General features: G+C 38.6%; 3 protein-coding genes across 5 annotated transcripts; 1 reads left to right on the forward strand and 2 right to left on the reverse strand.

Annotated features, from left to right (window-relative positions):
• Positions 1-1,600: 1,600 nt before the first annotated feature.
• Positions 1,601-4,447, reverse strand: pigr (polymeric immunoglobulin receptor). Of its 2 annotated transcripts, none has more exons than XM_085929791.1 (8): positions 4,308-4,447; positions 3,596-3,940; positions 3,431-3,512; positions 2,897-3,123; positions 2,472-2,565; positions 2,260-2,345; positions 2,044-2,093; positions 1,601-1,965 (listed from the first exon to the last, which is right to left on the reverse strand). In XM_085929791.1, exons 1-8 carry the CDS (start codon positions 4,354-4,356, stop codon positions 1,885-1,887), a joined length of 1,014 nt encoding a protein of 337 aa, XP_085785917.1. In that variant the 5' UTR covers positions 4,357-4,447; the 3' UTR covers positions 1,601-1,884. The 2 variants fall into 2 exon arrangements, with proteins under 2 accessions (XP_085785917.1, XP_085785916.1); XM_085929790.1 differs by having other exon boundaries at positions 2,472-2,568.
• Positions 4,448-6,973: 2,526 nt separating this feature from the next.
• On the forward strand, positions 6,974-18,858 carry tgm1l1 (transglutaminase 1 like 1). 2 transcript variants are annotated; one of them, XM_085929787.1, is made up of 14 exons: positions 6,974-7,062; positions 10,264-10,550; positions 10,663-10,854; positions 12,025-12,276; positions 13,052-13,170; positions 13,807-13,914; positions 13,991-14,168; positions 14,692-14,830; positions 15,523-15,715; positions 15,822-15,975; positions 16,075-16,359; positions 16,887-17,047; positions 17,131-17,267; positions 17,352-18,858. In XM_085929787.1, the coding sequence occupies exons 2-14, from the start codon at positions 10,265-10,267 to the stop codon at positions 17,494-17,496; spliced, it is 2,349 nt and encodes a 782-aa protein (XP_085785913.1). In that variant the 5' UTR covers positions 6,974-7,062; position 10,264; the 3' UTR covers positions 17,497-18,858. The 2 variants fall into 2 exon arrangements, with proteins under 2 accessions (XP_085785913.1, XP_085785914.1); XM_085929788.1 differs by having other exon boundaries at positions 6,986-7,062; positions 10,272-10,550.
• On the reverse strand, positions 17,913-22,529 carry abhd4 (abhydrolase domain containing 4, N-acyl phospholipase B). The gene is made up of 8 exons (XM_085929789.1): positions 22,311-22,529; positions 21,500-21,585; positions 21,098-21,202; positions 20,509-20,797; positions 20,138-20,325; positions 19,946-20,057; positions 19,624-19,810; positions 17,913-19,442 (listed from the first exon to the last, which is right to left on the reverse strand). The coding sequence occupies exons 1-8, from the start codon at positions 22,361-22,363 to the stop codon at positions 19,353-19,355; spliced, it is 1,110 nt and encodes a 369-aa protein (XP_085785915.1). The 5' UTR covers positions 22,364-22,529; the 3' UTR covers positions 17,913-19,352.
• Positions 22,530-22,763: the final 234 nt, after the last annotated feature.

A 22,763-nucleotide genomic window follows, 5' to 3' on the forward strand; every position in this document is an offset into this window, starting at 1 on the left:
GGAAATTATGCATGAAAAGCACTAATTATAACAGTTCCATAAAATCATGCAGAGCAGCAGCCCCAAGCGGTTTGCTGTGGACTGATGTTGGTTTTAACTTTATGTCTATCAGTATGCAAGTTGTACTAATTAGGCCATTATATATCTGTTCTGTTACATCACTACTCAGAAATGTTATGAAATTCAACCAGGAAATTACAAAAAAAATCCAATATGTGACGTCCAAATATATTGCTGTGTGGGATGATGATGCAAATTACACACATTTCCATTTTTTTCACTTTTAATTGGGATGTTGCATCATTCAAACTAAAGTATAATGAATCTTGATCATTTAGTGCAATTAGGAAGCAAAGGAAAGATTCTGATTTTTGTTTCATGTTTTTTTTTGCTGATTCCGTTTGTCATCTGTGATTTTTGAATGATGTGACTTGAATGATATCATGGATTCAATACTTCCATTTGGTCTCACACTCTGAAACAGCTTCATCCAGAGTCTCTCAAGGTAACGCAGAGGTTCTCATGCATGCTTTTATCTTCTGTCATTTCGATTATTGCAATACCCTGCTTTCTGATCTTCCAAAAATAAAAAACAGAGTGATCTAAACCTACAACTACTCTTGCACTCAGCACCTCATGTGCTGACAAATGGGTAGGAGCACATTATACTCACTTTTAAGATCACTGCATTGGCCTCCCGCATGCTTCAGAATCAGTTTAAAGGTTCTTTCATAGTATTCCATCATATCTATCTGATATGCTTTTATCATATGAACCCTCATGGGCCCTGAAATCCTCTGGCTCCGGCTTTTTAATTGCTCCCAAAGCTAGAAAAACAAATTGTGGAGATACTGCATTCAGCCATTCTGGCCCACACCTCTGGAACAGCCTGCCGGAGGGCATTCGGACCACAGAGACTGCTGATATTTTGAGGGAGGCTCTAGACTCACCTATTTCATTTAGATTTTAACTCATTTATATATTATTGAAACTTCATCTTTTCACTCAATTATTCATTCATTCATCTTTGGAATCATTATTCCTCACGTTATGCCTTCTTTTAAGATGCTGCGATTAACAAGAATTCAACATGTGTGGCGTAGTTTTCAAGTCAAATGAAATACATATGAATTATATATTCAGAAAATCAATCATCACAACACACTATACAGTTTTCTCTCTCCATGAGGAGTGATATATATTTCAGGAGACAGAGTTGCTCATCTTGCAGAGCACATGTAATCTTTTGCTCAGGGCAACAACCTACCAGTATTTGGCAGGTATTCTGAGAAAAGAAAATGTCTGCATCTTTAACCCTTTAGGACCTAAATCATAGGTGTCGCTGCAAACAAAATTATTGTTTTGAGATGAGATTTCAATAATAATGTTACCTCATTTCTTATTAGAAAGTCGGCATTATGGTGAATTGACGGCACAACAATTGAACCTGAATTGAGTTGAGGTTCATTCATCAATTGGCATTTTTCAAACAAGAGCAGTGGCATGATGGCCGTAGGGAATTCGGGGAGACCAATGGGTGATCTCAGTTGCCACAAAGTCTAAATAAGGCACTATTATTTGGAAAGTCCAAAACCCATCATCAAGTCATTTCCTTTATTTCTTTTTATATATTTTCAACAGTGTGTTCTTTACATGCATTGTGACAAACACTGTGCCCCCCTTTTAGAAGTGCTGTGAGTTACATTTGTTACTGCAATTATTTTGCTTCTTCTGGCTTGATTTTATTTTTTTTTCTAATGTTGTGGAGTCGAATTGCAGTTTAAAGGAAAATATTTAGGTAAAAATCTATTTTTTTTGCTTAATGCTGCAAGCAGTTGGGGGAAAACAAAACACAAAAAGAAAAAAAAACTGTGGTATGTTACTTCAGTAGACTTGGGCATCCATTGAATTCATGTTGAGGAAAACTGCAGGGGGGATTTTGCAGGTCACATTCCCATAGTCCTCCTTTGGAGAACAGAAAAAAAGAATGGTGCTATAATCACTCTTATGTGTTTGAAAGGTCATGTGCTCGTGAGGACTTACCTTATTTTTTGCTTTCATCTCCATATTTTGTCTTAGCTTTGCTAACTGTTCTGGAAATCAACAGAGTAGGAGTTTCAAGATATTGATCATACTTCAACTGTTGTATGTATATTTATTGAGAACCAGATAATACACATGCAGCCATGCAAGGTCAAAGGTCAAAGAAATGTTCTCTTGATATGTATTGTTCTCAATAAGAATGTGGTGTGAACTTACTATGTTTCCACATCTTCCTTGCTAATATAGCCAAGAGTACGAACAGCATGCATGACGCAAACATCATCACAGACTGCATGATGAAACTAAAACACAGACACAATCACAACAAATTCACAAGACTGTCCAGCATAAAAAAAAAAAAACTCTTGTCAAATATACTTCCAGTGATTTTTAAATCTATAAAAGCATAGTTTCTCTGCCTTTCTCACGTTTGACACATCCAGCAATCATCGGTGTTGAATTTGGGGACATTTGCATCTGCAAGCACCATGCTTGCTGGCGCTAACACAGTCATGGCCGTTGCTGCTGGAAGAAATACGAACACAGCTGTGAGTTTTCAGACTGACTATTTTAAGCGGTATCTGCAAATGTTTTTATTGTGTGGACATGAGATTTGCTGAATAGCTATATGCCGCTACTATTTCTTGAATGACAAGTAATCTGCACATACACATTCCTCGTGTCTACAATATTAGCTTCATGACATCATGGAATGGGTCATTGTGAAGACTGCAACTATATTCAGCAAAGGTTAGTACATTACTTACCTGGTCTGGGTTGCTAACTAATTTCTAGTGAGATCTCACAAATATCGATATGAAGTTTATGTGATTCTTACTTGCTGTTAACTTACCAGTTGATGGTCGGTCTAAGACCTGCACGAGCACTGATTTCTGGTGTTGCCCAGTAGCGCACCAGTACCAGCCCATATCACTCATCTGCAGCTTCTTTAAGGTTATGGTAAAAGTGCCAATTTTGTCATCTTTGATGGCCACTGACTTGTCTTCGTAGGTTCCCTCAGCACCTGTCACCAGGCAGGAGCTCGGGTCTCCACTCCTACACCACTTCTTCTCACTTCCTCTGTTGATGACAGACCAGAATGAATGAAACGTTTTTGGTTGCATGGAAAGTTAAATACGCTTGTTGTTTTTATGGCAAACAATATAGGTTCAAATAAAATGACAACTGACAAATACAACCATTATTATTGCATCGTTAAAAAGAGCAAGCCATTTTCAACCCTTTACCTTGGTCAATGATTTGCAACATCCCCACTTCTGAACTATTGGAATTATTAGCGCTTGAGTTAATTTACGCAAGTATATTTTATTTAAGTAAGAGTAAACAAGGGTACAAATGGAACATTAAATGGATTGTAATGAGCGACCTGTATTTTGGACTGTAGCGACATTGAACTGTGACACTTTGCCCCTCCTCCTCGCTCAGCCTGTCATTTACTACCGACATACCTGCAGAAAACAGACGTTTTCTCATAATAAAAAAAAGCATTAAAAATAAAACATATTGATATTTAAATACAACTTCCATTCACCTGGTATGACCTTAATGTAAGTGAAAGCACGGGCATCCGCTTGCCAAAATCCACCAAGCTCCACACCACACATGTACCAGCCAGAATCTTCCTCCTTTACGTTCTTCATTTCCACAGTGAAGACCTGCTGGATCTGGTCATCAAAAATACTTACACTGTCCTCAGACTGGCTATCAGAGAGGGAGTTATCTGTACGAGCCAAACTTGAGCAGAATTCCCTCATCTTTCCCCGACACCAGTACTTCGCATAGCTGGCATGCTGAGGCTCATAATGACATGGGATAATGAGGTCGTTGCCTTCCAAGACTGTAACCTCGTCCTGGGTTATCAGTCCACAAAGAAGTCCTGGTGGACAAACCAAATGTGTTTTAGTGTTGCTTAAAATTCAACTTTCATCGGGAAACCTGTAGCCACGAGAAAACATTGCATGATTAAGAGTGAAGAAAAGGGAACCATTGCACAGTTTCACTTTCTATTTAGCAAAAATGATACTGGTGATCCTTTTGGATTATTAACTGGATTATGCTTAGCAACTATAATTTTTGAACAGACAAAACCGACTTTGAACACTTGAATACTTCTGTTTGCAGATATTACACAATAGCTAACAAAAGACAAATATTTGTCTTCTCATGATTTCTTGCTCACCACCGTTTTTTTGTAAAAAAAAAAAAAGAAACAAATAAAACTGTTATAAATAATTAGAACGTACCTGGGATCCAAGCCAACAGGGTAAGCACAAAACAGCTGACTTGCTTCATGTTTTAATTTGTAAAGTTTTTCAATCCCAATTCCTCTCCAAATCTGTTTTCCAGACTACAGGTTTTGCTATGAAAATCTCGCTCTGGTCACATGACCACAAATTGGATCCGGATATGTTGCATGTCTTAACCAATTACATGCCAGACAGATGATAAAATGAGCTATTTTATGCACCATTTTAACATGGTTCAATTCTAAATGTTATGTTATGCACACTAGGAATCATCTGTTGTGATTATTTGCAAGATTGGTTCACATCAGTGCACTGACCCATTCAAAAAACTATTTTCTTGATTATGTGAAGCTGTTCTTCTAAATGTATGCTTTGTATGTGGTTTCAAATATGCTGAAATATCTTTAGAGTTTATATATGGGTACATTTAAGTCGATGAATAGGAACAAAAAACAAAAGTAAATAAGGAACGCCCCGAGGGGCACTGATTGACATCATCATTATGCTTCCTGTGAAAAATGACATATACCTGGATACAGTCTGTGTTTTGGGATGGGATTGAGTCAGTGGTGATAAGACGATGACACTTTCAAATAAGAACAAGCAATGTGAGAATTTCCATTCTGTGTACAAATGGCGCTGCTGAGTTGTTACATGCTCGTGATGACATGAAAAACAGATGCCTTGTTTTTGTACTAATCCCAAATCTATCACTCATCTATTTTTTCCGATATTACTTATTAAAGATGAAAATGATGTTTCCCTATTGTACCACCTTTATTACAAGCTCTAATGTTTTCGTTCTGACCTTTTTTTAAAGTATGCTTAAACAGTAAACCTACACAAACTAAAAATGAAGACTTCAATTCAGTCAATGTATTTTTTGGTGCAATTAATTATTTATTTTTCTGCTATTAAACTCGCCTTACACCGTCTTTCTGTTTTCTTTTGTTGAAATACTATTCTTGAAAATCCTTGAAAATCCTAAAAAAAATAAAAGTAGTAGTACTGAGTGCTCTTCTATTTTTTCATGAAAACATATTGCCTTAAATTACTGAGAACATATTTCTTCAAAATACTCTGGAGCAAACAGGAAGATAAAATGCATTTGTCTGTTTGTTTTAAACTCCATAGCAACTATCGCATGAATCAGCCACACACTGAAAACTGAATGAACACTGCAAACATTTATGATTCGTAGCACACGGGCACGTTTCATCACACCAGTGAACATCACACAGACTTGATGTCACTCTGTTATGAATCAAGTGAATCATCACCCACAGCAAGTTGACATTCATCTACTCCTGCCAGTAATAGGAGTGACGGATTCAAAAATATGTGACCTCTTCAAGCCAAGCTACCATGATGATGCAATCACAGAAGTTTTTTTTCTCCCTTTATTTCTTTTTAAAGTGGAAGCACAAAGAAACTGAAATTCAATTTGGTGTGTTCAAAGGAGTGTGGTTATTTTTGATGAATACCAATACACAGAGATAACTTAACACCAAGGACAGTCTGATTTACCCAGTGTTTATTTCTATGGATTTTATTTGAATTACTTCACGACAACAGTGCCAACCAGAACTTTTTTTCCCCCCTCTGTTGCCCTCAGATGCTCAGGGAGCTCAATTCACCACTTTTATGTTTCTGCTCACGTACTCTGCTCGCCAGAAGCTGTGAATGTTGACCCTGCCATTCATCACACCGCTGTTTGTTCTGCTGGATCTGTAAAAGTCTACCAGTTCTGATTTTTCTTTTTTTCTTTTTTATATTGTAACAAGGCTTCAATTTCATTAGAGAAATGCTGACTTGTTATTGTAAGAAAATGCATGATAGAACTAATCCCACTATGAAGCGCTTTCTGTTTTTTTTAATTTAAATTGTTTGGTATATAACATGTTGAGTGGCAAATGTGTTTTTGAGTAATATGTATTGAATAAACTTGACTTATGTGTAGTGCGTGTTTTGGGGGGGATCCTTATGCTTATATAAGAGTTAAGATGTGGTATTTTTATTTTTTTTTAGTTGTAGCAGTTTTTCTATTCAACTTTCTAATTGCTTGATGTTTTCTTTCAAAAGAAAAGCATTTTATAGGCGGGGTTGTTAATTTTCCATACATCCTCTGTAATCATATAAACTACACTAATGAATAAAATGTGGCTTCTCTGTTTTATTGCTCCCAGCAATTTCTCAAAAGAAAACGATTGACTTATGAATGACCTTTGACATCATTAGGAATGACGCAATACCACACATATAGTAGCTGTTTGACAACGCCTTTTTATAAACAATCCATTGGTCTGCAGCATTTTTTGAACTGTTAGGGGAATTCTTTGAGAATCCTGCCAAGATTTTCTTTTGGTTAATGATACAGGATACTTTTACTTAAAGCCTCAATTTTGGTATTTTTATATTCAATGTTAATGACACAACTTCTCTCTCTCACTCAAATTACGTGCTGGTTTACACACAGACCATGTCCCGTTTTACACAATACACACCCAAATAGCGCTGAGTACTGAAAAGAGACATCTTGGGAGGAGTGGGAGAAACTTTAGTCGCACATTGTGGCCCACTGGGGCGGAGTGTGTGTTAGAGTGGGTGTGTGAACGCTTAAAGCCCCATGCAGAACATTCCTGGACTGTCATATTCGGTTGTCTGAGCAAGTGATAGTAGAAAGAAAAGTTTCCAAAAGGTTCTTGAGAGGATAAGAAGCAGACTCTTCACCACTGATCCTTACACAGACAAAGTAAGATTTGTGTTTTCTTTTTTCCTTCATTGATCTTGTTCATGGCTAAATGAGAATTGTAAATAACGGTTTCCTTTCCCACAAAAGAAAGGGAAGCCTTTTGACCTTAAGTTCCTTTGAGAAATGGCACTGAAAGAAATTGACAGTTTTACAACTTTTGCACAAGGTTTGGGCAAATTGCAGTCGTCATCCTGTTGTTGATTTAAGAGAAAATAGAGTGTAAAGCTGAAGCTTTTGTGAGCACAAACAAAATTAGCTCTCCTCAGTTGTTAGTTGACAAACAAGAAGCCTTCACATTCTGCAAAAATCAGATGACATTTTTGGTTTGTTAGGTACGCTTTGTCAGATGATTTTAGTTAAGTTTCATCTTTGGGCTAGCGGACCTGTTGTATGATGGCTACCAGGCTGCACATGACATCTGTTTTGCTTGATTATGCAGGATTCATAACTTCATGCTGTGACTCTCCTTGTAGCATTATATTTATTTTTAGAGGGGGGGGGGGGCGGCGTGCGTCTGTCAGATGAACAAAAAGAACAAAACACGAACAAGCCCTGTGTGTAGATGATAGTGTTTAAGGACAACAAAACAGAACCTAAGTTTTAAGCGCTTATCTCAGGAGCCAGTTGGCATTCCAGTTGTGGTGCCATGCCAACATAAACTCACTGAGAAAAGAAGATGGAGTGGGAGTATGTAGGCAGGATAAAGGAACATGTGACTTCCATTACAGTGATCGGCAGGAAAAAAAGATGTGGAAATTAATTTCAAACTAGTTAATGGGATTTCATGATTCAGGGATTAGGGTTGATGGTTCTAAATCAAAATCCATCATTTGGGGCCTCACAAGCTTTCTACCATGTTTAATGCAACACCTATTTCATGCACTTGAGCAATGCATGCAATTCCCCCAAATTACTCACACGGACAGCTGACGACTTGTAAAATATACTTGTCACAGATTTTCCCACGAATGTATAAATATTGATAAACATTTTTATCAGTACTTTTTCAAATTATAACGTATATCATTTCAAGTATACATGCTAACAAAAATGAGGTGGCACGGGGAAAAACTGGTTAGCACGTATGCCTCACAGTACAGACGACATGGGTTTGATCCCACCTCTAGCTCTCCCTGTGTGGAGTTTGCATGTTCTCCCCGTGCCTGCATGGGTTTACTCGGGGCACATATCCAACTATTGGCCTGAGAGGCACAAGTTTGCAATTGTTTAGAATTATCATTTGGTTGTTAGGGTCGTGGGTGTGCTGGAGTTTATCCCAGCAGACTCCAATCAGAAGGCGGGGAACACCCTGAACTGGTTGCCAGCCAATCACAAAGCACATATAAACAAACAACTGTATTGTTATATTTAGCCAAAAATAGCTACCAAGCAAGGAAGGCTGCAAGGTCATAGGTGATTGCAGTAGTTATGGATAGAGGGCAAATTGTAATATTGTTCACACAGTTGACATACCCTATTGTCTCTATCACAATGATTTTGGATGTTTACCCCAAATATTTATTGGATTTGGAAACAGAAGGGTGAACTCAGGAAGTCAGTGTTAAAAATTAGATTAGACATGCGTCCGCACACGCATGCATGCACACAGAATGTGAGGGGGAACGGCCACACATCAAGCAACAAAACTTTTTAAACTTGGACATATCTTAAAGGGTGGCTGGGACTTCAGAAACCACACCCTACGTTATCCTCAACTGTTCTGTGCCCTTTTAATTGGATTTAATCACTTCACCATAACCGACTTTCCTCCGAACTGCAGTCACATGCTAATATTTAACAAATAACAGTACATTTCCTCATTGTGAACTTTCTCTCAGGTCACCTAAAAGTGTAAAAAAAAGTAGTGTTATTTTTCTCCGTTCCTTCCATAATAGTGTTTGTACAATTATAGCACTACTCCAAACACTAAACATTTTGTGATATTTTATGCGCAGTACTTTTATTTTTTTTTTACCAAGTTTTAATTACTGTTCTGAATTTTCTTACCAAAATCAAAAGAATTTCAGCATTAAAATAAATGTCTATGATTTTCAAGGGATTTTTGTACCTTATATGATGTAAACTGGAAATGTACACGTTTTTTTTTATATTGCCCAGTTGAAATTAAGATAAAACTTGTGAGGACTGCAAAGTGACACACTCGCTACACAATGACAGTTTTCCTTTTTAAATAGGATTCGGATTGTTGCCTTGCAAGAGTGATAGTTGTAAACTGTGGTAGCTTTAATGGTAGATTTTAAAGTTTGAATCGCAGAATAACTACAAAGACGTGCAGTCACTTGTTTAGTGAAAATTCAATTGTCGTAAAAACTAGAATAATGATGGCATAAAGAAACTACTCAATTGTTTACATAAAAGATAATAGCCTTGTGTGTTATTTATGCTCATTACTCCTCTTCACGGGTGTTTTACCAGCGTCAACAGACTCTACGGGTGCTTTAACATTTTTACTAATCTTGGATTTTTTTGCTGTGTATCATGGTCAATATAAGTTTCAGGATGAGGCAAAGGAACATTAAGATGTGAGAAAAAACATAAAAGACCAAGCGGAAATGTCATTCTTCCCTTCGGCTTTTGTTTTAATAAACACACTGTGGTGCTTCTTTTTTTTCCCTACTTTGGAATTTCTCACCCCGATTTAAAGCTGAGAACAAAAGGCAAAGCTTAAATGGCCAAATTCTGCTTTGTCTCTTGGGTCTCCACACAGTGCTGGGAATGTGACATTGTGATAAATGCCCATATGATGTGTACATCATCTATAATGCGTGGCCACATTACACATACAAGCCAGGCCAGGAAAATGCAAGTGTGGAATGCAACGTTTGTGGACGCAAATTGTGATGAAAAAAAATAAAGGAAAGGAAAGAGGGCTTATTCATATGTTAATTTGAGAGTATCATGTCAACTTCGACACAATGGCACAAAGCAATAATTGAGTTGTTTTTCCTCTCTGGCACGGAAAATGTGAAGTATAATTTTCTAATTCAAAATGATGTGCTATTTAGTGGTTTCTAATTTACTAAACATGTATATTAATTTTATTTGTTTCAGTCACAGCCTACATTGTTTATGATCTCACATTCCATTTTTTTTGGTTCTATAGGTTCTAATAGCAATTCAGTGACTTAATATTCTGTTTTCTGTCTTGACTGAAATAAATGAATGCCATGTCCTTTGAAGGATGCCAGGTGAGAGGCTGACAGTAAGAGGCACATCTGATATGGGACGCTTTCCTGGTGCAGCCCCACCCACCAGGGTAGAGTTGTCCATTCACAAGGAAGGGGAAAACAAAACAGAGGACAGTGCTTGTCGCCGCTGGTTTCGGAAAATGTGCCCATGCTGCTGTAAATGTCAGAATATCACCACCTATGATATCACGGATAAAGTGGAACTGGTCAACCCTCCCACGCCGATTCCAGGACTTGATGGACCAAAGCCAGAAAATGGAGACTCCAACGAAATGGAAGGTAATGTCCATTAACTTTTGATGTCAGTGCAAGTAGATTAACTTTTGAGGTCAGTGAAAATTGTAATAATGTACTCAAACATTTCATTTCTTTTTCCACCCTTCTTTTGCAGTTATGAAGTTGTCTGTGTGCTCTGTGGATCTGCTGAGCTCCAAAACAGGAAAAAACAGACAAGAGCATCACACTGACCTGTACAACTCAGAAAAGCTGATCATCCGCAGAGGACAGATGTTCCAAATAGAGCTAGAGTTCAACAGGCCCTTTCGTGCTGACACTGAGAAGCTGCTTCTAGATCTGAGAACAGGTATGTATGAGACAACAACAAAAAATTTAAATGTGTATGGTGATCATACAGGGTCAAATGTTACTTGGGAAGCTATGAGATATTGTACGATTAAAATCCTTAATTTAATTCAATGTTATTCTTAGCGCTTCTGAAGCTAAGAGTTGGAGTTTCACAAAATTAAGAGGGATTAATCATGATCATGATAAAGATTTGTGATTTCATCTCAAGCACATCTGTGCCTACTAAAGCAAAGGGGAGGCAGTGTGCTGAGACTGTATTTGAAATAAATAGCCATGACGACTCTCTTTGGAATGATGACCATTGCATCACAACAGAAACATTTGAAAATTCACACCCATCCCATCTATGTAATCTTAAATAAATCCTCATTAGCACAGCTTTCAATGCCTTGACAAAGTATTTTGTCATTCTATAGATTCCTAACTCATTATCTGGTTCAAACAGAAGTAAAGATTTTCAGTCAAAGATGAAGCAATAAGAATAAAGCGGACTTTTTGAAATTGATTTTTTTCTCAGTAATGTTCTGCGATGAGAGAGGAAGGAAAGTGAGGTCTTGTCAGGAATCAGATAGAGAACAATGGATTCTTGATAAGCTCGATCTTCACGTAACCAAATCCAGCAGAATCCAGTCCAAAAGAGTACCACTAAGCAAACAGCTTGGAAGAAAGCAAGAGAGTTAGTTACTTGGAGAGCTACTGTTGTCTCACTTCACTAAATCAAGAGTTTCAATATTAGCTGGCAGAAAATGTTGTAATAATGCCACGTAGGGTAATTCTAATTTTGGACAGTAATGAAAAGGGATAGGTTTTATTTTTAAGTCTTGTGTACCGAAGGTGAAGGTTCAGTGAAATGTAATACTTCACACACATCAATCAAATTTAATTCTTGCTAATCAGATACTAGGTTGTTCTGAAAAGATTGTATATTTTTTGGTAATTTGTGGAAAGACAGAAACTGCATGCATTTTTGTAAATGTACTTTTTGATTCCAAGAGTTCAGATAAGTACCTTGGATTCCAATCTTGCTGAGGAATAAATAAATAAAATATAGTAGGATAGATTGGCATTTTGTTTCTCTTCATAATTGGTGAAAATCTGAAAAACTGCAGCACATTTTTGTAGAAATGTGTCTCATCTGTTTTAACCTGATATATGATCTTTTTTGTAGGTCCACGACCACTTGTGTCTAAAGGGACCCACATCATCATCCCATTGGTTGATACCTTGGATAATAAACAATGGGGCGCTAAGATTGAAGAGCAAAATAACAACAAATTGACGTTGTCTGTCAGCTCTCCTGCCAATGCTGTGATTGGTCTTTGTGATCTGACAGTCACAACCAGCACCCAGAAAAATGAAACTCCAAATATTTACACCTCCAGCAAGAACATCATCATGCTCTTCAACCCCTGGTGTGCAGGTAAGATGGTGAAAGTCTTGTCTGCCTGTCATATAAGTGCACACAGTTTGGTGCTAACTTGTCCTCTACCCTACAAAACTTTATTTCCTCCTTAAGCCTCCTCCACATAGTTTTGCCACATCTGCTGACCTGAACTTCTCACCTCAGAGCCCTGCCCTCATCTTCATCATCTCTGTCTCTGTTCCGACTTACATTTGAGAAATACAGTTCTCCTGCCAAATGTCAAGCATTTTACTCCACCCTACAACCTCTTCAACCCGTCCTTCCCAAATCACACAACTTCCCCTCTTTCTCTTAGCTGTCCCTCATGACTGGAAGCCTCTTCCTTCCACTTTTTTTTTTTTTTTTGTCATGCTACTCTATCTTTGTCGCGTTATGTTTCCCACCCATTGTAGCAACAATGAGAGATACAAGAAATGGGATAAAAACGCCACATGTGCAGCACAAACACCCAACTGTGCCCTGGCAGTACTGGGCCCCATGTTTGGGAACCATTTCCTGGCTCTATAAACCCTAATTTTTAGTGAAAAAAAAAAAAATAATCACATTCTTGAGGGATGTTGTAACTTAAGAGGTGAATAGACCAGGCTTGCAGGGCCTCTTTCACTGAAAGGGAGAAAGCAAAACATTTAAAATCTTAACCTGGACAAACTAATGAGAATGAGAAACAACATCAACTATACTACCACCACTACTACAGTAATAATAATAATAATAATAATAATAATAATCTCAAGGAAATATTTCAGGTGTTTTAAATGGTAGTCTTTTTCAGAGGACACAGTATTCCTGGATGATGAAGAGGAGAGAAAGGAGTATGTGTTGAATGACACTGGAAGAATTTATTATGGAACTGAGAAGCAAATTGGAGCTCGCACATGGAACTTTGGTCAGGTAGGAACTCTCTGGACAACACAACACACTGATCACTGTAGTATTTCCCTCTATCTGTATTTCAAAATGTCCAAATGCTTTGAAAATACAAATATCCTGTCTGTTTTGTACTATCTTACTTTTGTTTTGTCATTGGCCCACAATTTGTTTGTTGGTTTGTTTGTTATTTTTGAACTCCTAAAAAGCAAACTATATCTCTTATTATTATATATACAGAGCAGGTTAGCTTTATGCATCAAATGATCTTCAACAAGCTCTAGTGACACAATCAAAAGTCAAAGAGGTTCCTTCAATTTGTTAGCAATATGGAGACACCAATCTAAAGCCACAACATACAAATACAATATGATGCAATCTGCAAAAGACTATGCTAGTTGCATTGGTATGGATATGCATTAACATTGAAGAACGGAACATTTTTGGGTTTGTAAAGAATTTATAAAGACACTTCTTGACACAGCACTGCATTTTCTAAGGCAATGCAGATTTAAAAACAGACATTGATTGTGCTTTTCACTCTGGGATTATCAATATTGTACATTGCTGTCATCTGTGTTAAAGATGACATAATTCTATTGGCTTTTTAATCTTAATTAAAAATATGACAAAACGATTCTATATGTCTCTTGACTGCAGTTTCATGAGGGAATCTTAGAAGCATGTCTATTTGTTCTGGAGAAGAGTGACATGCCACCATCTGGTCGAGGGGATCCTGTTAATGTTGTCAGGGTCATATCAGCCATGGTAAGTGACTACTCATAAATATACTTTGATACAGAAAATTTCATAAAATTTGTTTTTATTTTGGGTATATTTTTAGATAAATGCACCAGACGATTATGGAGTTCTAATTGGAAATTGGTCTGGGGACTACTCTGATGGAGTGCCTCCTGCCGCGTGGAGCAGCAGTGTGGAGATTCTGAAAAAATACCACTCTTCCAATGGAATGCCTGTGTCATATGGACAATGTTGGGTCTTCTCTGGAGTCACAACATCAGGTGAGTGGGTGAGCAAATAAGGAGGACAGTGTGAAGACATATTTCATGATGACAGGATTGACCTTAGCAGTGCCAGATTTGCTGTCTTCCAAGTTGGGTCACAAAGATGCAATTCTCTTTCACAGTAGATTTTGGTTACAGTCCAAAAACATTTCCATGTGAAGTCAACTTTAAAAATTTCCACAATCATAGTGTTCTCTCTGCCAGGCCTGGTTAGGCTGCACCACGTGTGTGCGTGTGCATGCACATGATAGCCAGCTGACCTAAGCACTGATAGCCATAACTCATTTACAACCCCCAAATGCTTTCCACTGACATTCCTGTCATATCTTCTACTTTGGTCCCTCATCCAGAAACATGAGTCGCTTTCATTCCACCAGCATAGTAAAGTGTAGTACTATCATGCAAATGTCACCTTGGTAGAAATATTTCTGTGTTCAGAAAAATGGACTCATAATTGCAATGTGAAATAAGCCCTTCAGTTCTCTAACAACTACATTCCTTTTTTTTTTTTTGTATAAAGTACTTCGTTGTCTTGGCATACCTGCTCGCAGCGTGACCAACTTCCAGTCTGCTCATGACACTGACGTGTCCCTCACAACAGATGTATATTTTGATGAGAATATGGACCCGATCGACTACCTCAATAGTGATTCTGTCTGGTAAGTTATGGAAAGAGGTATGTGACATGATCTGGGACATCAAAATGACCTGCTCTATAGTATATATATACAGAGTCCGCTATATTTAGATATGATGCGAAATAGTCACCTTGAATTTGAGGCAGGCTGTAGACATGCTCCTTCAATTAGAGTTCATGCAAATTTTCAACCTTCAGTAGAAGCAGTCCGTCACACAAGGGTGCTCGACATTCCTCGTCCATCTGTGCGAGTCGAGGAAAATAATAAAAATTCAATTGCAATGCTTAAAACAGGGCGGCTCGGTGGCGCACTGGGTAGCACGTCCGCCTCAGTTAGGAGGGTGCGGGTTCGATTTCACCTCCGGCCCTCCCTGTGTGGAGTTTGCATGTTCTCCCCGTGTCCGCGTGGGTTTTCTCCGGGCACTCCGGTTTCCTCCCATATCCCAAAAACATGCTTTGTAGGCCGATTGAGCACTCCAAATTGCCCCTAGGTGTGAGTGCGGATGGTTGTTCGTCTCTGTGTGCCCTGCGATTGGCTGGCAACCAGTTCGGGATGTCCCCCGCCTACTGCCCGATGACGGCTGGGATAGGCTCCAGCACGCCCGCGACCCCCGTGGGGACAAAGCGGTTCAGAAAATGGATGGATGCTTAAAACAGTCACCCTGTGATTAACAGTTGATCAGAATCATATTTATATTCAACCCTTGTGTTTAGGAATTTCCATGTATGGAATGATTGCTGGATGGCCAGACCAGACTTGCCCCATGGTCATGGGGGCTGGCAAGCTGTTGACTCCACACCCCAGGAGACAAGTCAGGGTACCTTCCGCTGTGGCCCTGCCTCTGTCACTGCCATCCGTTCTGGCCAGGTCTACCTCAAACATGACACACCTTTTGTTTTTGCAGAGGTGGGCTAAGTCTTCATTACATTCAAACTTTCTATATTCGTCATCATCTCTATAAAAGGCAAGTCAACCCTGTTTGCTGATGGTTGGAATGTTACTCCTTTATTAGGTCAACAGTGACAAGATCTATTGGCAAAAGAATCTCGATGGTACATTCAGCCAGATCCAGAGTGAAAAGAAAGCTGTTGGTCACTGTATCAGCACAAAAGCAGTTGGATCTGATGAGCGACATGACATCACTCATTTGTACAAACATCAGGAAGGTACGAGTTTTCTATTCGTGCTATGTTCACCATTAAATTAGATTGTTCAAGATCAATATCAAGCGATAATCTCCTCCCATTCTCTATCCATTTTTCCAGGTTCAGAGGAGGAGCGTATCGCCGTAGAGACCGCGAGTCGTTTTGGCAGCAAGCCATACGTCTACTCCTCGCCCATGGCAGAGGACGTCAGCATTGAAGTCAAGATGGAGGGAGAGGGGCCCAGGATGGGGACCGACGCTCATCTGAGCATCGTGGTGAAGAATCTGAGCTCTGAGCCTCGTAAAACTACGCTGCACAGTCACGTGGCTGTCATGTACTACACTGGCGTTGTGAAGGGCACCATCAAGAAGGAGCAGTTGCCAGTGGAGCTTTTGCCCAACGAAGGTCAGTTTTTACAGAAATTGACTCTCAAGGGCTCAATGGATGGACAGATGGGCGGGTGAATGGATGGATTTTTTTTTTTCAAAGTATGACTAAAACCATTATTTTAAGAGCCTAATGATATTTAATTACAGTAGTACTATGGGTATGGCTTGGAGAAGTACTTTGTCCAATTTTTGCAGTTCTTCATTTATTGTGCAAGCATACCTGGTGAACTACACAGTGAATGTATTTTAGTGCTGTAAATCAATTTTTCAACTAGAAAAGAGCTTAGCATCCACAGAAAGAATGTCACACCAAAGCTTGAAAAGCACTCGTTGCCAAGAGGATATCACATTAGTGCCACAATTTGTGTGTGCGTATGTGAAAAAGGACGTGCCAAATATGTTCATTTCTCGGTAGTGCTAACATCTCCAAGGGCAATAAAAAATGCTGAAGAATGCATGACTGCGGCTGTATATGCTTACATATTCTTCAAGGGTTAGATTAATGTGAGAATTTTCTAAGTCATTCCATCTGTCTATACACAGAAAAAAAGATTGAATGGATTTTGCCTTATCAACAATACCAGAACCAACTGGTGGATCAGGCAGCACTGATGCTGACATTGTCCGGAAGAGTCAATGAAACCAAGCAAGTGTTAGCCAACCAGACCTGCTTCAGGCTCCTTACACCTGATCTCAACGTCACGGTGAGTTTTTCTTAACTTTAGTATCAAATTTAAATGTGCTTGCATCAATTCATATATGGAAATTCTGAATTTATGATCGGCAGCCTTTGGGAAAAGCTGTGGTTGGTAAGGAAATGGCAGCCAAGATCACATTCACTAACCCGCTGCCGAGAATGCTGATGGGCGTGGTCTTTAGAGTGGAAGGACTGGGCCTGCAGAAAGGCCACGAAGTGTTTGTTGGGTAGGACTCCTTATCTTGTGCAAACTGTACTTTCTGTTATTGATTATTTTACTTGATGGTTAACTTCTTATTCTTCTATCTCAGTGACGTCAGCGGTCACTCCACCGTGACATTGACAGAACATTTCATCCCGACTCAACCCGGGCCTAGGAAACTGGTGGCATCTCTGGACTGCAAAGAACTGACACAAGTGCACGGAGTGGCTGACATCATTGTTTTTGAACAGTGAGAAGCAACTGGCATCATTACATATCATATTCGTCACCGATGCCTGTGAAATATGAAGTCAATATGAAGTATTCGCTTAAAATATGTAGTGCTCTGCAGCAACTTGTTGAAAAACATCAGTAGGAAATGACATTTAGCAGAAATATATTTTGCTTTAAAAACACCACACAGTGTTAAGTGTTGACAGCATACAGCACGAAGACTTTTGTTATGAAGGTTCGTTATTTTTCAAATCATTTTTGAAGCACTGAAAAAAACCTTACTGAACAATCATTTTTATTTCACAATTCTTTTATACCGAATCTGTGTAACTTAGTTTTAGTATGTGAAATGTGTTTTTGAACAAAGTGGAATTCACAATGGCTTTAATGAATGTAGCATGGAAGGTTTGGATGCATTGTAATTTTCCATTATTTTTTTTTATTACATTAATTATGTCACTACAGGAAAAGCCTCAGTGGCAGTTTACTCTTGTACTTTATTTTCTAAAAGACACCTGTGCAATGCTACAAGATAATGTTCAAAAGGGAAAAATGCAGAAGTACTATACAGTTCCACCCATCATTTCTTGGCCATTTTCACTATAGTAGGTTATTTATGGTCATGTGCACAAAAAAAAATTAACGTAAGCTCACTACTGTATCACGCTGGTAAGTGGACTCATCAGGTAGCCCTATGAGAATGGTAAACACTGACCTACATTTCATTTTTTTATTATTACAGTATATTTAACCTCACAGAAATCACGATGTGAAGAAAGCTGATTCAGTACCATTTTACTATTTATTTTTTTGTATCGCCCAAGGTGATGATAAAACTATACCCAACATGAGAAATCTTGAATTGAGTTCTTTTACTCTCCATACAGCAAGCTTTTCAGAAAAGATCACCCATCACTGTGTACACAATGTTCACACAGGTTCTGTTGAGAACATTGAATATTGTGTAAGCAATATTCAACGTTCTCCAGATATTGCACTTCAACCTGTATCACATAGACAGCAGAAATTTGTAACATCTCAATTTGTAATGTATTTAACTACGGTTGTTGTTATACAAGTATGCATAGTCCATATAAGGCGAAGTGATTATTTTCCTCCCCCGAGTCACCCGTCCTTTCATTCTGACAAATAGGAAACATGCCACTGTCACCTAGTGGTAGAAGATGAAATGCCCAAATTCTCAAGTGGGTCACTGAAAACACGTTCAGGTATCAAATCAATCATCAGTAATTTGTAATTCTTCATAGCTGGTGTGGATTAAATAATTTAGACGGCAATACATGACACAAAAGCATACAAGCAAGTGAATTTTTCATAAATTTACTAGATTATTCACAAAAATAAAGTTCTTAGTCTATATTATGATTGTGGATGATGCATAAACCCTTGTTGTTTTTGTGTGAATATTCTTCCCACATACAGTGCCTCAAATGAATAAAACCATTTATTGTTTTTAAAGTAGAAAATTCAGTCACGAGTGAAATCAAACAAGCGATCAAAAGAAAAAAATATAGAAAAATAAATATATGCTTTTAACATGGTCGAAATGCTAAACATAACTGTAATAAACCACTCAAATCAAATGATGTTTAAATCTAGCGAATGAAAAACAAATAATTGGTTGCTTACTCAGTCACACCGAGAACCAAAATAGATAGAAATAGAAAGAAGATGGTAATAGGTAAAAAGACATTACTATAGAAACAGACTTTTTATATTATGATGAAATCAATGAGACAAGGACAGAACAAAAACAACATTCCTATATAAGATACAGAAACCCTCTGAACTTGGCTTTATATATACAGCATACAGTACACAGTACACATACAATATTACTACACACAAGCTCTATTCAGTTAACAGAGTTGCATATATTTTCGACCACTTCATTGAACTTCTCCGGTTGGTCGGCATAAACGTGGTGAGAGGCATCATTTATCAGCTACGGAGTATAACAAATTTCAATATTATAAATGGATTGATGGATGAACAGAAACAAATAATCATTATCAGCAAGATAAGTTTCCCGAATAAATATTGTGACATAAACTAGTGTCAGATGACACTAATTTGAACCAGGACAGCCGATTTACGGTTGATAATTTGATAACTGCTGCACTTACCAGCACTTTGGTGTGAGCGGGGCTCCTAACCTGGACCACTTTGTCCCCAGAGGAACTATCAACCCACGATTGGGCGCCATAAAGCATGGTAAGCGGCATGGAACTGGGTAACAGATGGACTCGCTGCAGCATGGGTCTCTTTGCCCAACCCAAAGACTCAGCCATGGCCCGGAAACCCACCTCGCCACTGAGAACAGAAAAGTGACAAAAATTTAAAAAAATAGTCTTTTGAAAATAATGAGGGGTGCACATTGTGGGTGTGCACGAGGACCAGAAATTGAATCTTGGGTATCATACTGTATGTAAAAGTGTGTTGACATACCTCGGCGGCTGTGCATTACAGTGATAGATATATTGTGTCATGGTGTCATCATCAAACAAATCTTCAAATTTTCTTTTGAAATCAGGACGAAATCTGTTCACCAATCCTGGACCTGAATAAACAACACTCTGTGAGGTAAGAGGATAGGTTACATGCCATAAAGAATTCAAGTACATAGGGATTATGTCTCACCCCATGGACCTGCTGCTCTGATGACAGCCAAAGGATTGAAGAGGGAAACTACGGAAATAATAGCTTTCACCCAGTTAGGTGGGGATGGCCTTTTGACCAATTCTGTGGCCTGACTTTGGTTCTCCTGTCTCTGGATCTGCGGTCTCTCAGGGAAACCCCATGGATCAACCAGGATAAGATGAGACACTCTGGAAGAGAACACAGTACTTAACAATAATGCAAGACTTATTGCTAGTGCATTTGTAAGATTATTCGAAAAGTCCGGCTTAGAGGGCTCTAGGCAGAGTTATTTAGAAAAAAAGGAAATCCCTTCCAATCTTGTTTGCCGTATATGACCCACCCACCCCGATACTAGAACTTTTTATAATTACCTTGAAGGGTATTGGATGGCATAGGATGTAGCCAGGTACCCGCCCAAGCTGTGACCCAACAGAATCATGTTCTCCACACCAACAGATTGTCTCCACTGCTCTATGGAGTTGACAAATTGCTCTTCTGCTTTGGAAGCATCAGAAGGGAAAGACGGCCTGGAGCTCCTGCCAAAGCCAAGGAGGTCGAAGGCATAAACAGGCCGTGACCGGCACAGTGCATCCAGGTTCCGAATCCATAGGCCTACGCCTCCTCCAAAGCCATGGACCATCACCAGCGGCATTTTGGAATCTAAAACATGTGCAGGTGCATATGAATCATCACAATTTTCAATATTTTTTTTTTTTCGATTTGTTAAAAATAAACCAATTATCTTTCAACATTAATTTAATTAGGATATGTCATCGCTGAGCTAAAATCCCTAAAAGTGATGTCAATTGTGGGGATATTGCTCTGACAATATACAGTAAAAGGTGGCGATGACCTAAACCAGAACAACTTGTAAGTGTTTGGGAGAAGATACATCAAGAATGCTGCCTGCCTGTTGCACTCTGACAAACAATGGAAAAAAAGGATAGGCAGAGGTACTACCTTGCTCTACAGGCTTTGGAACCACTTTGTTGGTAAGAGTCAGAGTCCATATTCGATCTTGAGTTGGAAGGGTCACAAACCTGGCCCATAGATTATTTTGAATACCTGCAACCACATTTTTTTTATTTTATGACGGGTGTCAAGGAAGCTGTGAGATACACTTACCTAGGTTAATCATCAGTACAGTCTACTGCAATTTAATACTACATGAGATGTACCAACAACAACCTGCATTCACAATGGCATGGCACTCAGAAGACTAGTTTCTCTCCAACAACTGTAATACATTTTCCATATTTCTCTCTCTGTCTCACTGCAGGTTTAATGAGATGCTCAAACTTTTATACTGTATGAGAAGACACAAAATATTGGTATGATGTGTCGGGAGGTGTGTGACCATACAACTAAGAATCTTGCTCTCTGTAGCCTTCAATAGAGACATGGATGTTGGACGCCACGAAGGCCACCAGCTCCAAATAGAACTCGACCTGATAAATAAAAACAAAGCAAACACAAACAAATAAAGCATTACAGTATACAGTATGTTTAGCTTCAATACTTGGGCAGGTCCAAATATTACACGACAAATCACATTAGGGCAAAGCCTCATGCTGTCAGTGAAAATTAGTTTAACTATATATATTTGTTATTATATCACTAAGTACCTCCTGGTGGAAATGATTATCGGTGGACATGATATGCATGCTATTCAGTACATTTTTTCTTTTCCTAGTATTGTTGGTATATCTTTCATTTTATGGTTACACTGTCTGGGAGCTCAATTATTGCAAAACAATACCATATTTCTTCTTTCATTATCAGTACACGTATGGCCTCTAACCTGAGCACAGCTATCTGCTCTATAAGCTTATCTTTGTGTGAGGTCTTTCCAAGGTTGTGGTTAGTACATATAGATGCATTTTTATTAATAAAAAAATAAGGTATTTAAATGCCCTCACCCCTGAAAAGTTTGTACTTAATTCCTCTTTGAGAACATTCTGAAAAACTGTATAATGCTAATGATTACAAACTGCATAAAATAATTTCTAAAACACTGTCAAATTGGGGCCAATATTAAATGATTAACCAGTTCCCCACATTTTAATCAACCCTAAGAAGCGACATTAGTCTCTTTCTCACACACAAACATACGCACGCTTCTTTCCTCCAGTCTGTGACGTAATCAAACTAGTACAACAGTGACATTTCTTACTCTGTCTCGCGATCGTTTTGCAATGCTGCCGGTGCCGTAGGAGTAGGATCCATTCATAGAAGTATCCCGGTGACTGCATACAATATGAAGAAAACTTATTGTAGTTATTTGTACATGCGTCTGTCTGTCACTGTCTCGTCATGAGCTACCTATTACAATGTTTGGTAACTTGTGCATTCCTGGGTCAGCTGACCTAAGACAAAGATTGACAAATAGAAAGATCCCTCACGCGACAGTCACTTTTAAAATCATGGAGGCGTTTCTCACCAGCAAACTTTCCTCCCGTAATGCCGCAATCTGCAACACTACCCACCACATTTATTATACTTCAGATTCTGCAGATTCAAATGATCAATACAGATCTCCTTAAAGGCGTGTGGAATTGTTATTTTGAATGTTCAATATCATTTTGACAGAAGAGGGTTGTTAAAATACAGTTTTGTTAAAATGTGT

Source organism: Syngnathus leptorhynchus, chromosome 14, assembly GCF_054491065.1.
Source record: "Syngnathus leptorhynchus isolate UIUO chromosome 14, UIUO_Slep, whole genome shotgun sequence".
Taxonomy (NCBI): Eukaryota; Metazoa; Chordata; class Actinopteri; order Syngnathiformes; family Syngnathidae; genus Syngnathus; species Syngnathus leptorhynchus.

Excerpts from the sequence above, each read along its gene's own strand:
- pigr (XM_085929790.1), bottom strand. The coding sequence starts at position 4,356 with ATGAAGCAAGTCAGCTGTTTTGTGCTTACCCTGTTGGCTTGGATCCCA. Across the intron at positions 3,124-3,430 it reads CGCTACAGTCCAAAATACAG|AGGAAGTGAGAAGAAGTGGT; the intron begins GTCGCTCATTAC and ends TGTCATCAACAG. Across the intron at positions 2,569-2,896 it reads CTTAGACCGACCATCAACTG|CAGCAACGGCCATGACTGTG; the intron begins GTAAGTTAACAG and ends TATTTCTTCCAG.
- tgm1l1 (XM_085929787.1), top strand. The coding sequence starts at position 10,265 with ATGCCAGGTGAGAGGCTGACAGTAAGAGGCACATCTGATATGGGACGC. Across the intron at positions 12,277-13,051 it reads CTTCAACCCCTGGTGTGCAG|AGGACACAGTATTCCTGGAT; the intron begins GTAAGATGGTGA and ends AGTCTTTTTCAG. Across the intron at positions 17,268-17,351 it reads GGCCACGAAGTGTTTGTTGG|TGACGTCAGCGGTCACTCCA; the intron begins GTAGGACTCCTT and ends CTTCTATCTCAG.
- abhd4 (XM_085929789.1), bottom strand. The coding sequence starts at position 22,363 with ATGGATCCTACTCCTACGGCACCGGCAGCATTGCAAAACGATCGCGAG. Across the intron at positions 21,203-21,499 it reads AGAGAGCAAGATTCTTAGTT|GTATTCAAAATAATCTATGG; the intron begins GTATGGTCACAC and ends ATGTGGTTGCAG. Across the intron at positions 20,058-20,137 it reads CAGAGCAGCAGGTCCATGGG|GTCCAGGATTGGTGAACAGA; the intron begins GTGAGACATAAT and ends TTGTTTATTCAG.